A 17,991-nucleotide genomic window follows, 5' to 3' on the forward strand; every position below is an offset into this window, starting at 1 on the left:
TAAAAGGTCTGATTGTTTTCCTTTTATCGATCCCTCCATCCAGTCTCCTGAAGACTGAAGAAATAAAATATCTAGACAGAAGGAAACATTTTACATTTAGAAGCAATCTAAGCTATTCTTCATTTGGTGTTCACCTTACAATGTGTTCTTCTGTCTTCAACAGGAAATTAATCCTGCAGCGACAGGAAATGTGAATTATTATGTGGATTATAATTAATAAGACTTCACATTTCCTGTTGCTCCAGGATTCTTTTGCTGCTGTAGCAAACTGTCTCAAATTAAGATCCAAAATCTATATACCTGTGCTGTGTACCGTGTGCCGTGTGTACACAGAAGTTTATTCAGCAGCAGCGTAAGGTCTAGCAAAGCTACACATGGTAGACAGAAGTCATCTTTAAAGGAGAACACTTAGATTGCTTCTAAATTGGATAATTAATTGATATTTTTTGTTGGGGGCAAATCAATTCTGACATTTTTAAAAGTGTAAATTACAAACTTTAGAATACTTTTTAAACCTAAAATACACTATAAGTTTGCATTTCCTGCTGCGCAGGACCATTCTCAGCAACAAAATTGTGATCAAATTAAGATCCTACATCTGTAGTGAGCGTCCCAAATGGGAACCTTTCCCTTACATAGTGCACTACTATTGACCAGGGCCCATAGGGAATAGGGTACCATTTGAGACGCAACCATAGAGCGAGCCTCTAAGAATAACTAATGCCCTTTTCTCTGTGATAAGCTTGGCTGTCATGGTAACCTCCATTAAATACATGCATAATTAATAGCAGCTGCTCTCCTATCAGGAGACTAATAACAACAACAAGAAGACAAGGCTGACGAGGAAGAGAGTGAGACGCCATCATAACACAAACATCTGCCATTCAGCTGTAACCAGGTGAGACGCCATCATAACACAAACATCTGCCATTCAGCTGTAACCAGGTGAGACGCCATCATAACACAAACATCTGCCATTCACCTGTAACCAGGTGAGACGCCATCATAACACAAACATCTGCCATTCACCTGTAACCAGGTGAGACGCCATCATAACACAAACATCTGCCATTCACCTGTAACCAGGTGAGACGCCATCATAACACAAACATCTGCCATTCACCTGTAACCAGGTGAGACGCCATCATAACACAAACATCTGCCATTCACCTGTAACCAGGTGAGACGCCATCATAACACAAACATCTGCCATTCACCTGTAACCAGGTGACACGCCATCATAACACAAACATCTGCCATTCACCTGTAACCAGGTGAGACGCCATCATAACACAAATATCTGCTATTCAGCTGTAACCAGGTCAAATCATCAGTAAATCTGTGAATCCGGTTACTTATAATGGCTTTCTGAAAGACTGCAGTGCAGTTAAAAAGTTAATGTTATAGTTGAAATGATTCTCTTAAGGATCCACCCCTTTTTTTCCAATTTTCGTCTAAAATGACATACCCAAATATAACTTCCTGAAGCAAGGATATGCATATTCTTGGTAGCATTTGAAAGGAAACACTTTTAAGTTTGTGGAAATGTGAATGGAATGTAGGAGAATATAACACAAAAGATCTGGTAAAAGATAATACAAAGAAAAAAAACAACCGTTCTTATGGTTTTTTTTGTACTGTCATCTTTGAAATGCAAGAAAAAGGCCATAATGTATTATTCCAGCCCAGATGCAAATCAGATTTTGGACACTAGATGGCAGCAGTGTATGTGCAAAGTTTTAGACTGCTCCAATGAACCATTGCATTTCTGTTCAACATTTTGTATCAAGACTACCCAAATGTGCCTAATTTGTTTATTAATAACTTTTCATGTTCACTCTCCTCAAACAATAGCATGGTATTCTTTCACTGTAATAGCTACTGTGAATTGGACAGTGCCGTTAGATTAACAAGAATATAAGCTTTCTGACAATATCAGATATGTCTATGTCCTGGGAAATGTTCTTGTTACTTTCAACCCCATGCTAATCACATTAGCCTACAGTACGTTAGCTCAACCGTCCCGTGGAAGGGACACCGATCCCGAAGAAGTTTTAAATGAATGAAAGAAGAACAATATGGTGCAGAAATAAACTATTTTGAAGACAATAACTCTTATTCTTTTTATTAAAGATATCTATCAGGCACTATTACTCATCATTATGCAGCAGACGTTTTAATGGATTGGCTTTTTAAAAAACATTCTCTTTCCAACACAAAATATGTTTGTTTAGTACAACTGTTACAGCTCCTATTCTAAGAGGACTGAGAAACATGACCTCCCCTAGAGCTGTCTCTTACTGCAATCACATGTTCAGCATATGGCTTTATGTATGAAATATCATTCATCTTTTAGCAAAGGACAACAATGTCTTAGCTACTTCTTTTGTAGAAAATACACAAGTAAAAACTTCTGTACGTCCGATTAATGCAATTGAGAGAGCAAACCTTTTCTTGGAGCAAGGTAGGTAGGTCTAACGATTTTTAGTCAGATCAGCTTTCTTTTTTTATCCAATCGATGGAAAACACTAACTGGAGGTACTAACTGTTCAAACCAATCGGAGAGCTTACGGTAACACATACAGACGACAAACTATTCAAAACGGTGCAAAAGTCTGCTACTGTGGTAAGAAAACCATTCAATTTGCATCGTAAAAAAACTAAAACCACTAACTGACAGAAGGTAAGACAGAAGACAGACTGCAGAGGAAGTTGCTACAGTCAAGGCATCTGCACATCTATCCAACCACAGACAAACTACCTATCCCAAGTTTTGTCCCGAACCCAGACCAACTGTCCGTGGCCCATTCTACATATTGAATCGGGACAAAATAGGTTCAAACATGTCCTGCGGCAACCAACTGAAAACGAACAACAGACATATTCCATCCATGGCGGTTGGGTTGGCTGTAGTTGGACAGATGCCTTAAAGAAGCCTTGTTAGAAACAGGTTTAGTAAAAGGCAGGTGGTACAGAGAGGAGAGAGGGGGAACCGGATCAAAACAAACCGCAATATGCCTTTAAAAGTAATATACGCATTGTTGCGATTTGTTTAAATCCTGGCCCGGGGTGTTCAAGAACAGTAACAGTGAGATAGGCATTTAAACACTTCCTAATACCACCCAGAGAAGAAGACAGTACATCATGCTGAGGGTGATCAGACCAAGGTCTGCTTCTGGCTCTGTAGTCCCAGGGATTAGAAGGACTCTCCCAGAATTCCTTTCACCACATTCTCTCTAAACAAAGCATTGACATTTTGTGTAACTGGTGTTGAAGATTCTTCTCAGGTGGTCCTGGCCGGGACGCCCTCACAATCCCTCCTTTCATACGACCAGGGGTTTGTAATGAAGAGTCTAGTTAAAGAGCGTTCAAAGGTCACAGACATTTCCTGTTTGTAAGTCAGTGAACTCTGAACTTTGAGACCGAGCTCAGCTAGTGAAGTAAACGCAAACAACATTACAATCAGCACAGAGACACAGAGGCTCAACACGTAACACAGACCTGTCCAAAACATGACCAGTGACAGAAAGCGGCATTGTCCTTTTTGGATTTTTGCTTCTTCATAGACATAACCAACACATTGTAATACACATAGCATTAGAAAAGGCCCCCACCAGCTGAGAGTTGAACTGACAAAATGGCTCTTACACAAGTAGGCAAACACACCAAGACAAGACAGACAAGCATTTCTGGTGCATGAGCCTCGAGTCCAGTCAAGTCCAGCGGAATGAGAGTGTTCAGAACAGTCATAATTGGAAGTGCAAACATTCCACGCTTTTATGAGGTCCTCATCACACAACAGCCACCACTGAGACCACAGTCATCATCCATCCATCCATCCATCCATCCATCCATCTAGTGTTCCTGTTCCCGGTCTCTGCGTCGGACAGGGACAGCGAACATCGGCAGGGTCCGGAAGGAGGCGGTGTTGGTGTTGGGCGGCGTCTTGCCCTGCTCTGAGTTGCCTGCCGGCTCGTACGAGCACTTCCTCTTTTGGATGGCCTCGGCGCGCACGGCCAGGCTGCGGGCGCACACGGTGAGAAGGACGATGAGGGTGCCCACCAGCAGGCTCACCATGGGCCACAGGACGCAGTGGAGGAGGACGCTGGCATCGTGGGAGCGCCGCCACAGTACGTCGTCAGGCCTGCAGGGGGAGATAGAGGGCAAGGGGGTAAAAGAGTAAGAATTTAGGGGGGCATGAGGCAACAAGAAAGTGGTGAGTGTTTACAGAATGCAAAGCAATGTCTGTCTATCAGGAACTTCAGTGTTGACAGAAAATAGACTAAATGCAGCACAAATGTCACCTATCAACATTAGATGTGAAGGTTTGTCGATGATCTAGGAGAAGTGCATTCTGGATGCCATCCAGTGACAAAGTACATCCCGTTTCACTTCATTGCAGAGAAGTCAGGATCCACAAGAAGGTTTCTATCCACAGGAGTGATTTAGCACCGACTCTTTGAAGGAGGGTGAGGGGTGGAGGAGGGAAGAGACATCAGGAGCACATGGCAAACAGCTACAGTTGGCAGCAATGCAAGATGGGATGGAGAAAGGCAGAAACATGGAGGGAGGAGGGAGGATGATGGCATCACTATGATGGGTTGATAGAAAAACATTAGCACAAAGACAGATATAAAATAAAAGACAAGGGCAGGGTTGAAGGGGAATGAGCAGACAGACAGACAGACAGACAGACAGACAGACACTAAAAGACAAGGGTTGAAGGGGAATGAGCAGACAGACAGATAGATACTAAAAGCCAAGGGCAGGGTTGAAGGGAGATGAGCAGACAGACAGATAGATACTAAAAGACAAGGGCAGGGTTGAAGGGAGATGAGCAGACAGACAGATAGATACTAAAAGACAAGGGCAGGGTTGAAGGGAGATGAGCAGACAGACAGATAGATACTAAAAGACAAGGGCAGGGTTGAAGGGAGATGAGCAGACAGACAGATAGATACTAAAAGACAAGGGCAGGGTTGAAGGGAGATGAGCAGACAGACAGATAGATACTAAAAGACAAGGGCAGGGTTGAAGGGAGATGAGCAGACAGACAGATACTAAAAGACAAGGGCAGGGTTGAAGACGGATGAGCAGATAGACAGATAGATACTAAAAGACAAGGGCAGGGTTGAAGGGAGATGAGCAGACAGACAGATAGATACTAAAAGACAAGGGCAGGTTTGAAGACGGATGAGCAGATAGACAGATAGATACTAAAAGACAAGGGCAGGGTTGAAGGGAGATGAGCAGACAGACAGACAGATAGATACTAAAAGACAAGGGCAGGGTTGAAGACGGATGAGCAGATAGACAGATAGATACTAAAAGACAAGGGCAGGGTTGAAGGGAGATGAGCAGACAGACAGATAGATACTAAAAGACAAGGGCAGGGTTGAAGGGAGATGAGCAGACAGACAGATAGATACTAAAAGACAAGGGCAGGGTTGAAGGGATTTGGAGGCCAGGAGGGGGAATTGAGGGCACAGCTTTGAACAAACTGAAACACTGGATGTAGCCAGAGAACAGGGGACGATACAGAACAGATTAAGAGAAACACTACATCATGTGTGAAGGAATAGTAACATTATCCCCTCATTTACATTTTAGGGGAAGACCTAGTCAGTTGTCCAACTGAATGTATTCAACTGAAATGTGTCTTCCGCATTTAACGGTCCCGTGTGGCTCAGTTGGTAGAGCATGGTGTTTGCAACGCCAGGGTTGTGGGTTCGATTCCCACGGGGGACCAGTACGGAGAAAAAAATGTATGAAACGTATGCATTCACTACTGTAAGTCGCTCTGGATAAGAGCGTCTGCTAAATGACTAAAATGTAAATGTAACCCAACCCCTCTGAACGTGCTGCCTTTATCCACAGCACTGGGGGAACAGCGGCTTAACTGCCTTGCTCAGGGGTAGAACGACACATTTTTACCTTGTCAGCTCAGGGATTTGATCCAGCAACCTTTACGGTTACTGGTCCAACGCTCTAACGCTCTAACCACTAGGCCACCTGCTTAGTAATTTAACAAATGCTCTTATCCAGAGTAACTTACAAAAGCAATTAGGGTTAAGTGCCTTGCTCAAGGGCACATCGACATACTTTTCACCTAGTCGGCTTGAGGATTTGAACCAGCAACCTTTCGGTCACTGGCCCACCGCTCTTCACCCCTAGGTGAGGAGGAGAGGAGGAGAGGGAGGAGGAGGTGAGGAGGGGGAATGAGGGGAAAACTTTAAACAAGCTGGAAAGGGAATGCTAGAGAACAGATGAGGAGTAGAACAGAGAGAAAAATATTAACGCCACAACACGATGAGTCATAAGGGGAATGAGGGGAGCTGATGATACCTCTGAATGAGGGGAGCTGATGATACCTCTGAATGAGGGGAGCTGATGATACCTCTGAATGAGGGGAGTTGATGATACCTCTGAATGAGGGGAGTTGATGATACCTCTGAATGAGGGGAGTTGATGATACCTCTGAATGAGGGGATGTTGATGATACCTCTGAATGAGGGGAGCTGATGATACCTCTGAATGAGGGGAGCTGATGATACCTCTGAATGAGGGGAGCTGATGATACCTCTGAATGAGGGGAGTTGATGATACCTCTGAATGAGGGGAGTTGATGATACCTCTGAATGAGGGGAGTTGATGATACCTCTGAATGAGGGGATGTTGATGATACCTCTGAATGAGGGGAGCTGATGATACCTCTGAATGAGGGGAGCTGATGATACCTCTGAATGAGGGGATGTTGATGATACCTCTGAATGAGGGGAGTTGATGATACCTCTGAATGAGGGGAGTTGATGATACCTCTGAATGAGGGGAGTTGATGATACCTCTGAATGAGGGGAGTTGATGATACCTCTGAATGAGGGGAGTTGATGATACCTCTGAATGAGGGGATGTTGATGATACCTCTGAATGAGGGGAGTTGATGATACCTCTGAATGAGGGGAGTTGATGATACCTCTGAATGAGGGGAGCTGATGATACCTCTGAATGAGGGGATGTTGATGATACCTCTGAATGAGGGGAGTTGATGATACCTCTGAATGAGGGGAGTTGATGATGCCTCTGAATGAGGGGAGTTGATGATACCTCTGAATGAGGGGAGTTGATGATACCTCTGAATGAGGGGAGTTGATGATACCTCTGAATGAGGGGAGCTGATGATACCTCTGAATGAGGGGAGTTGATGATACCTCTGAATGAGGGGATGTTGATGATACCTCTGAATGAGGGATGTTGATGATACCTCTGAATGAGGGGAGTTGATGATACCTCTGAATGAGGGGAGTTGATGATACCTCTGAATGAGGGGAGTTGATGATACCTCTGAATGAGGGGAGTTGATGATACCTCTGAATGAGGGGAGTTGACGATACCTCTGAATGAGGGGAGTTGACGATACCTCTGAATGAGGGGAGTTGTTGATACCTCTGAATGAGGGGAGTTGATGATACCTCTGAATGAGGGGATGTTGATGATACCTCTGAATGAGGGGAGTTGATGATACCTCTGAATGAGGGGAGTTGATGATACCTCTGAATGAGGGGAGTTGATGATACCTCTGAATGAGGGGAGTTGATGATACCTCTGAATGAGGGGAGTTGATGATACCTCTGAATGAGGGGAGTTGATGATACCTCTGAATGAGGGGAGTTGATGATACCTCTGAATGAGAGGAGCTGATGATACCTCTGAATGAGGGGAGTTGATGATACCTCTGAATGAGGGGAGTTGATAAAGTGTGAAAAAGTAATAATTATCCCAAATAGCAAAAGATCACAAAGCAGGTGCTGGATATCAAATGTTCAATAAAAAGGTGTGGAGTCTCTTTTCCCCTTTCAATAACATTATCCCCTCGCCATGTTGTTTCTTTATTGCATTAAAACTTTACTTACGAATAGCTTGCATGCAAACTAAGAATTGGAACGGGTATTGAGTTAAAATATGTACATATTTTAGATGATATATAAATAAAATGGTCTGTATCAGGCTGTTTTGGGGTAAGCAGTGGTCTGGAGGGGCCCATTTAGGCCAACACTGCAGCAGCCATACAGCCGTACACAGCACTTTACAGTAGCACACAGTAGTGCAGTGTAGACTGCAGCAGCAGACACAGCTCAGTGTCAGCCAACTGAACACTGGACTAGAGGAATGTAGGACACAGTTCAAAGGCCTCTGAACACTATCCGTGTACCATTTCACTTATAAACATACATTACACTTTGTATTTATTTCAGTCAATCTAAGAGTTTACTGGTGATGAAAAAAAAACACTGGCATTTTGCTACAAGAGAAATCTGCAATACAATGAACTTCCCAGATGAACAAAAGGATGAAGCCCAACTCAAGAGGCGGAGGGCTCCCGAGTGGCACAGCGGTCTAAGGCACTGCATCTTAGTGCAAGAGGCGTCACTACAGACCCTGGTTCCATTTCAGGCTGTATCATAACTGGCCGTGATTGCGAGTCCCATAGGGCGGTGCACAATTTGCCCAGCGTCGTTCGGATTAGGCCGTCATTGTAAATAAGAAGTTGTTCTTAACTGACTTGCCAAGTTAAATAAATAAAGAGTGTCCTGGATACAGGCCCCAGGTGTACCAGGAGTCCAGAAGGAGACCCACATGGTGTACAACAGTATGTGTTGATTCCTTTAGTCACACTTGCTCCACAAGATCCAATGGGCCTCCAAAATAGCCCCTGAAGGGATGATTGGCCATGGATAAGTGTTGATAAGTGGTGTTCTCAGACTCCTCCCTACAGTACATGAACATGTCATATCCTGCCCCACAGGAAATGGATCCACTGCAGGTGACAGACTCTCCCATCACCACACAGCTGATGACCATGTGCATCTTGTGACTTCACTGCCTGTCTGCTACTGTCTTTGCCATATTTGGTTGTCGAATGTAAGTTATGTTAAGAGTTAAGAGTTACTGCAGGAAAAAATTTCACATGAAAATAGCTATCATTAGTTGAAAAAGAACAGAGAGGGTTTTTGAAAGGCGGCCACATAACATTTTTACACCTTGCCATCTGGTTCTCACTGCTTCACCCTAAAATAGACTGCAAACTGAGCCTGTCCTGACAAACAATCCATCTTCCAGTTTAACCCGGACAGCTTTCAAATCTCTAGAATCTCTTTTCAGGAAAAAGTGTTTGTGTTATACTTGAGCAAACACGTATTTGGTTTAGTGACAGCTCTGAAGGTGCTGCTCTATAATCAGGGAGCATGTGACCATGTATTGTGGGTTGACAAAGTACTGTAGACACTTTTTTGTGGTGGTTGAGAGAGCACCGGGATTCAGGTTATCTCAGTTTGAATTGAATTTCACTTCCTGAATTGACAAATCCTCATATATTAAACTCGGTATGAAACATGTCTTGAGAGAGGGTTATTGTAATCAGAATGAGAGCACGGTGGGTAGGCTCTGTCACCTCTCAGAAGATGGAATTCTAACATTGTTGTATTCTGCTTTATTAAATTGTCTTTGATGTATGCTCTCATCAGTGGGAGTGGTAGGGGAGGGGCCCACCTTTCAGAAGACAGAATACTTCTATTGTTGTATTAGGGAAGGAAGTGAGCAGGAAGGACGTGAGCAGGAAGGACGTGAGCAGGAAGGAAGTGAACATGATTGTTGATGTATTGTCTCATTCTTCTCAGTATGAGTGACATGGGGGTGGAGAGGGGGGGTCTCTCACCTCTCAAACAAGAGAATTCTGACATGGTAGGGGAGGAGCTAATGGTAGAGGGGCTAGTGGTAGGGTTTACGGTTAAGGGAGGGGCTAGTGGTAGGGTTTAGGGTTAGGGGAAGGGCTAGTGGTAGGGTTTAGGGTTAGGGGTCTAATAGTAGGGTTTAGGGTTACGGGAGGGCCTAGTGGTAGGGTTTAGGGTTAAGGGAGGGGCTAGTGGTAGGGTTTAGGGTTAGGGGTCTAATAGTAGGGTTAAGGGAAAGGCTAGTGGTAGGGTTTAGGGTTAGGGGAAGGGCTAGTGGTAGGGTTTAGGGTTAGGGGAGGGTCTAATAGTAGGGTTTAGGGTTAGGGGAGGGGCTAATGGTAGGGTTTAGGGTTAGGGGAGGGGCTAGTGGTAGGGTTTAGGGTTAGGGGAGGGGCTAGTGGTAGGGTTTAGGGTTACGGGAGGGACTAGTGGTAGGGTTTAGGGTTAGGGGAGGGGCTAGTGGTAGGGTTTAGGGTTAGGGGAGGGGCTAGTGGTAGGGTTTAGGGTTAGGGGAGGGGCTAGTGGTAGGGTTTAGAGTTAGGGGAGGGGCTAGTGGTAGGGTTTAGGGTTAGGGGAGGGGCTAGTGGTAGGGTTTAGGGTTAGGGGAGGGGCTAGTGGTAGGGTTTAGAGTTAGGGGAGGGGCTAGTGGGAGGGTTTAGGGTTACGGGAGGTACTAGTGGTAGGGTTTAGGGTTAAGGGAGGGGCTAGTGGTAGGGTTTAGGGTTAGGGGAGGGGCTAGTGGTAGGGTTTAGGGTTAGGGGAGGGGCTAGTGGTAGGGTTTAGGGTTAGGGGAGGGGCTAATAGTAGGGTTTAGGGTTAAGGGAGGGGCTAGTGGTAGGGTTTAGGGTTAAGGGAGGGGCTAGTGGTAGGGTTTAGGGTTAAGGGAGGGGCTAGTGGTAGGGTTTAGGGTTAGGGGAGGTTCTAATAGTAGGGTTTAGGGTTAAGGGAGGGGCTAGTGGTAGGGTTTAGGGTTAAGGGAGGGGCTAGTGGTAGGGTTTAGGGTTAGGGGAGGTTCTAATAGTAGGGTTTAGGGTTAAGGGAGGGGCTAGTGGTAGGGTTTAGGGTTAGGGGAGGGGCTAGTGGTAGGGTTTAGAGTTAAGGGAGGGGCTAGTGGTAGGGTTTAGGGTTAGGGGAGGGGCTAGTGGTAGGGTTTCGGGTTAGGGGAGGTTCTAATAGTAGGGTTTAGGGTTAAGGGAGGGGCTAGTGGTAGGGTTTAGGGTTAGGGGAGGTTCTAATAGTAGGGTTTAGGGTTAAGGGAGGGGCTAGTGGTAGGGTTTAGGGTTAAGGGAGGGGCTAGTGGTAGGGTTTAGGGTTAGGGGAGGTTCTAATAGTAGGGTTTAGGGTTAGGGGAGGGGCTAGTGGTAGGGTTTAGGGTTAGGGGAGGGGCTAGTGGTAGGGTTTAGGGTTAGGGGAGGGACTAGTGGTAGGGTTTAGGGTTAGGGGAGGTTCTAATAGTAGGGTTTAGGGTTAGGGGAGGGGCTAGTGGTAGGGTTTAGGGGAGGGTCTCACCTTCTCTGCTGGTTGAAGAAACAGGTGAAGGATTGGGAGCTGACCTCTTTAGTCCAGTAGTCCTCCCACCACAGAACATTGTCCTTGTTCTTCTGGTTGTCCCTCTCACATGGAGGAACGTACGAGCACTGGACAGAGAGAGAGAGAGAGAGAGAGAGAGAGAGAGAGAGAGAGTGTGAGAGAGAGCGAGAGGGAGGGAGAGAAAGAGCGAGATGGAGAGATGAAGGGAGGGAGAGGGAGGGAGGGAGAGAGGGAGAGAGAGAGAGAGAGAGAGAGAGAGAGAGAGAGAAAGAGAAAGAGAGGAGGAGAGGAAGAGAGAGAGAGAGCGTGAAAGAGAGAGACAGGGAGTGAGAGGGAGAGAGAGAAAGAGAGAGAGAAGGGGTGAGAGAAAGGCAGATAGGGAGAGGGAGAGAGAAAGAGAGTGTTATTCAGTGCTACCAGCCATAATGTAATGCATCAAGACATATGATATGGTATCAACCACCTGGTTTCCCTGTGGTTGATACCAATCCATTGACTCCATTCCAGCCATTATTATGAGTCATGCTCCCCTCAGCAGCCTCCACACATTCAAACAGACACTATTGACATAAACAAGGCACCAAAAAGCCTACTGTGCATGCAGTTGATAGGGCTACAACAAAGGTCAACCAAGTAATCTTAAATGCAGATGTAAAAGAGACTACAACTTTCCCTTGAAGAATCCGTAAGAAGACACAACATGAGGACCGTGAGAGATACAGACACTGTCTAGAAGACACAACATGAGGACCGTGAGAGATACAGACACTGTCTAGAAGACACAACATGAGGACCGTGAGAGATACAGACACTGTCTAGAAGACACAACATGAGGACCGTGAGAGATACAGACACTGTCTAGAAGACACAACATGAGGACCGTGAGAGATACAGACACTGTCTAGAAGACACAACATGAGGACCGTGAGAGATACAGACACTGTCTAGAAGACACAACATGAGGACCGTGAGAGATACAGACACTGTCTAGAAGACACAACATGAGGACCGTGAGAGATACAGACACTGTCTAGAAGACACAACATGAGGACCGTGAGAGATACAGACACTGTCTAGAAGACACAACATGAGGACCGTGAGAGATACAGACACTGTCTAGAAGACACAACATGAGGACCGTGAGAGATACAGACACTGTCTAGAAGACACAACATGAGGACCGTGAGAGATACAGACACTGTCTAGAAGACACAACATGAGGACCGTGAGAGATACAGACACTGTCTAGAAGACACAACATGAGGACCGTGAGAGATACAGACACTGTCTAGAAGACACAACATGAGGACCGTGAGAGATACAGACACTGTCTAGAAGACACAACATGAGGACCGTGAGAGATACAGACACTGTCTAGAAGACACAACATGAGGACCGTGAGAGATACAGACACTGTCTAGAAGACACAACATGAGGACCGTGAGAGATACAGACACTGTCTAGAAGACACAACATGAGGACCGTGAGAGATACAGACACTGTCTAGAAGACACAACATGAGGACCGTGAGAGACACAGACACTGTCTACATCCATCTACATCCACTCCCTGGTTGATAAAGCCCCTACAGTAATCCTCTACCCTCCATGGGAGATATAAGAAGCTTTTCTTCCGCGGCCGAGTCAAGCCGTCATTCTCCCTCAGTCTGCGTCTGAAATGACACCCTATTTCCATTATATTAGTTATATAGTTCATGACTGTTGATGAAAGCCGATAGGCCTCTGGTTGAAAGTAGACCACTACCATATAAGGACAAGGGTTCCATTTGGGAGGCAATCACAGTCTCACATCATTTTCCTCAGTCTACTATTCAGGGCATGAAGAGCCAGAGCCAGAGCTGTGGGCACTGGAACAAAACACAACTCTGGGGGTGTCTGATTGGAATCCAGTCGGAAGGATAATCTTTCACCAGGGCAACAGAGTTTCCATGGAAATTCTCCGGTCGGGGCCGCGCAGTGCGAATTGGGGCAAGGGGAGTGAAGCTGGGGAGGGCCGTCGGGGTAATTCATTCTCCTGATAATGTGGTGCTGGTAGGTCGGTGGTCACCTTTACCTCTGCCACCTCCATCACATAGACCATATTGTTGGCTTTGGTGAGATATAAAGCCTGGCTGAAATGGCCCTAAATCAGGAATGAACAACACTCTAAATGGCTCTAAATCAGGAATGAACAACACTCTACATGGCTCTATATCAGGAATGAACACTCTAAATGGCTCTAAATCAGGAATGAACAACACTCTACATGGCTCTATATCAGGAATGAACAACACTCTAAATGGCTCTAAATCAGGAATGAACAACACTCTAAATGACTCTATATCAGGAATGAACAACACTCTAAATGGCTCTAAATCAGGAATGAACAACACTCTAAATAGCTCTATATCAGGTATGAACACTCTAAATAACTCTATATCAGGTATGAACACTCTAAATAACTCTATATCAGGAATGAACAACACTCTAAATAGCTCTATATCAGGAATGAACACTCTAAATGGCTCTAAATCAGGAATGAACAACACTCTACATGGCTTTATATCAGGTAAGAACAACACTCTAAATGGCTCTATATCAGGTAAGAACAACACTCTAAATGGCTCTATATCAGGTATGAATAACACTCTAAATGACTCTATATCAGGAATGAACAACACTCTAAATGGCTCTATATCAGGTATGAATAACACTCTAAATGACTCTATATCAGGTATGAATAACACTCTAAATGACTCTATATCAGGAATGAACAACACTCTAAATAACTCTATATCAGGAATGAACAACACTACATGACTCTATATCAGGTATGAACAGGTATGAACAGCACACTTTCTCTTTCACACATTAGACAGACTATACCGCTAACAAGGACCGCGCCCCATCCCACTCCTTCTCGGTGGCCGACGTGAGTAAGACATTTAAACGTGTTAACCCCCGCAAGGCAATCGCCATCACACTGCACACTGCCCTTTCCCATCTGGACAAGAGGAATACCTATGTAAGAATGCTGTTCATTGACTACAGCTCAGCATTCAACACCATAGTACCCTCCAAACCCTCCAAACTTCCTGACGGGCCGTCCCCAGGTGGTGAAGGTAGGAAACAACATCTCCACTTCGCTGATCCTCAACACTGGTGCCCCACAAGGGTGCATGCTCAGCATCCTCCTGTATTCCCTGTTCACCCATGACTGCGTGGCCATGCACGCCTCCAGCTCAATCATCAAGTTTGCAGACGACACAACAGTAGTGGGCCTGATTACCAACAACGATGAGACAGCCTACAGGGAGGTGAGGGCACTCGGAGTGTGGTGTCAGGAAAATAACCTCACACTCAATGTCAACAAAACAAAGGAGATGATGGTGGACTTCAGGAAACAGCAGAGGGAGCAGCCCCCTATCCACATCGAAGGGACAGCAGTGGAGAAAGTGGAAAGTTTTGTTCCTTGGGAAACACATCACGGACAAACTGAAATGGTCCACCCACACAGACAGTGTGGTGAAGAAGGAACAACAGTGCCTCATCAACCTCAGGAGGCTGAAAAAATGTGGCTTGTCACCTAAAACCCTGACAAACTTTTACAGATGCACAATCAAGAGCATCCTGTCGGATGCTGTATCACTACCTGGTACGGCAACTGCACCGCCCTGAACCGAAAGGCTCTCCAGAGCCATCATGTGCATTAATATGGAGTTGGTCCCCCTTTTGCTGCTATAACAGCCTCCACACTTCTGGCAAGGCTTTCCACTAGATGTTGGAACATTGCTGCTATAACAGTCTCCACTCTTCTGGGAAGGCTTTCCACTAGATGTTGGAACATTGCTGCTATAACAGTCTCCACTCTTCTGGGAAGGCTTTCCATTAGATGTTGGAACATTGCTACGGGGACTTACTTCCAATAAGCCACAAGAGCATTAGTGAGGTTGGGCACTGATGTTGGGCAATTAGGCCTGACTCGCAGTCGCGTTCCAATTCATCCCAAAGGTGTTCGATGGGGTTGAGGTCAGGGCTCTGCGCAGGCCAGTCAAGTTCTTGTGTGCTCGATTTTATACACCTATCAGCAACGGGTGTGGCTGAAATAGCTAAATCCACTAATTTGCAGGGGTGTCCACATACTTCTGTATATATAGTACAGAAAGAACATCTTAGCATAAGGGTTTTCACCAATGATAACACAGTAATAGCATGGCCAAATAGAGAGATATTTAAAGAGTGGTTAAATAAAGAACTAAAGCCTTGAGCGAGGGGAATATCCCATACCAGGAAGATGATCTGGTCGCTCTGGTCAATGTGCTGCTGATGCTGGCCACAAACTGATGCTGGCCACAAACCTCATGGTTTTAATCTGACTTTAACATCTCACTGGGATTGGAGCCAGTTTCAGATTTACAGAAGCTAAAACCTTTAGGATAACCCATCAATGAAAAACGCTGCAGGATGGAATGCAAACTGTCATAATGTGTAATAGGAATCTAACTGTCGTGTTCCCCAAAATGAAAAGAACTGAAACAGAAACGTTGGTTCAGTCAAATTGCCCACGAGCATTGATGTGTCATGTGTTTCAGCCACATTAGAATGACCATGTTTCTATCTCTGTACATGAACTAGAAATAACCAGACATGACCTGGAAAATTACATAAAGAGACGAGCACAAGGGATTACGGTGTGTGTGTGTGTGTGTGTGTGTGTGTGTGTGTGTGTGTGTGTGTGTGTGTGTGTGTGTGTGTGTGTGTGTGTGTGTGTGTGTGTGTACATGGATGTATATGTGTGGTTTATGACGGATCGTGATCAAGAGGATAAGAGAGTTGGGGGGGAATGAGATCAGAGATGATGTACTGTAACTGTCCCCATAGACAGCAATGCCATGAGATCAGAGATGATGTACTGTAACTGTCCCCATAGACAGCAATGCCATGAGATCAGAGATGATGTACTGGTACTGTCCCCATAGACAGCAATGCCATGAGATCAGAGATGATGTACTGGTACTGTCCCCATAGACAGCAATGCCATGAGATCAGAGATGATGTACTGTAACTGTCCCCATAGACAGCAATGCCATGAGATCAGAGATGATGTACTGTAACTGTCCCCATAGACAGCAATGCCATGAGATCAGAGATGATGTACTGTAACTGTCCCCATAGACAGCAATGCCATGAGATCAGAGATGATGTACTGTAACTGTCCCCATAGACAGCAATGCCATGAGATCAGAGATGATGTACTGGTACTGTCCCCATAGACAGCAATGCCATGAGATCAGAGATTATGTACTGGTACTGTCCCCATAGACAGCAATGCCATGAGATCAGAGATGACGTACTGTCAACAACAGGGAGCAGCTCGTCATCCACAGGGAGCAGCTCGTCATCCACAGGGAGCAGGGCGTCATCCACAGGGAGCAGCACATCATCCACAGGGAGCAGCGCATCATCCACAGGGAGCAGCTCGTCATCCACAGGGAGCAGCGCCTCATCCACAGGGAGCAGTGCCTCATCCACAGGGAGCAGCACCTCATCCACAGGGAGCAGCGCCTCATCCACAGGGAGCAGCACCTCATCCACAGGGAGCAGCACCTCATCCACAGGGAGCAGCTCGTCATCCACAGGGAGCAGCTCCTCATCCACAGGGAGCAGCACCTCATCCACAGGGAGCAGCTCGTCATCCACAGGGAGCAGCTCGTCATCCACAGGGAGCAGCGCGTCATCCACAGGGAGCAGCTCCTCATCCACAGGGAGCAGCTCGTCATCCATAAACATGGCAGACATTTGATTCATACAAAATGTTAGTATCTTCAGTTGTGAGTGATGACAAAAAAATTGGCTTCAGCGACAATTATTTGAATAATTAAATAGATTTTTTTGTGCACAAAGGTTATGACTAAAGTGTCTTATTACGAATTTTCTAATCTGCCTAAGGTAGCCTAACGGTTAGAGGGTTGGGCCAGTAACCAAAAGGTTGCTGGGCCAAATCCCCAAGCTGACAAGGTAAAACTCTGTTGTTCTCCACCAAAGCAAGGCAGTTAACCCCTGGGTGCTGTGGATGTTGATTAAGGCAGCCAGCCGCACCTCTCTGATTCAGAGGGGTTGGGTTAAATGAGGAAGACACATTTCAGAAGAGGATATTTCATTGTACAACTGACTGGGTACCCCCCTTTTCTAACTTAGGACAGTGGCTAGATTATATTAGCAGCTAATGCGTTAGCGCTACAACCCATTAGTCAGCTATCTACACACTACAGTATGAAGCTGAAAGGTTGAATAGGTCAGACGCGGCGCCAGAAGGAATTTCACTGGGAAAGGGAAAGGGGGGATACCTAGTCAGCTGTACAAGACCTCCTATAATTCAACGTGTTTACAGTAGTAAAGACTATAGGCAGCCAGTGAGTTTCATGGGGAAGCTTACAATTTATCCTAACATTTCTGAATATTTATATATGCACATTTTTGTGGAATAGTTTCATTTCAATAATAACGTTTTTCGTTTCTCAAAATCATTGTCACGTGGTAAATCATAAAAACCTGAAGTCAAAGGACGAAAATCTACAAGTTAAAATTCAACTAATGCGGGATTACCAACCGCTGCCGTATGGACACACTGATACACCGTGATCCACTGGCAGCTAAAGAAACGACAGCATAGAACTCCGAGATAGCCTATAGGCCAATGCAGCAGTAGTCCTGTACCTTCATCATCAACTAAG

General features: G+C 45.5%; 1 protein-coding gene across 1 annotated transcript in view; it reads right to left on the bottom strand.

Annotated features, from left to right (window-relative positions):
* Nucleotides 1–2,154: 2,154 nt before the first annotated feature.
* The window catches only part of LOC123728285 (calcium-activated potassium channel subunit beta-4), a 67,551-nt gene continuing 51,714 nt past the window's right edge, over nt 2,155–17,991 (bottom strand). Inside the window, exons 2-3 of the mRNA XM_045700229.1 lie at nt 11,238–11,365; nt 2,155–4,144 (exon numbers count right to left, since the gene is read on the bottom strand). Coding sequence (XP_045556185.1) covers nt 3,856–4,144; nt 11,238–11,365 — 417 coding nt within the window. The 3' untranslated portion in view covers nt 2,155–3,855. The remainder of the gene's footprint in view (nt 4,145–11,237; nt 11,366–17,991) is intronic.

This window comes from Salmo salar, chromosome ssa17 (genome assembly GCF_905237065.1).
Source record: "Salmo salar chromosome ssa17, Ssal_v3.1, whole genome shotgun sequence".
Taxonomy (NCBI): Eukaryota; Metazoa; Chordata; class Actinopteri; order Salmoniformes; family Salmonidae; genus Salmo; species Salmo salar.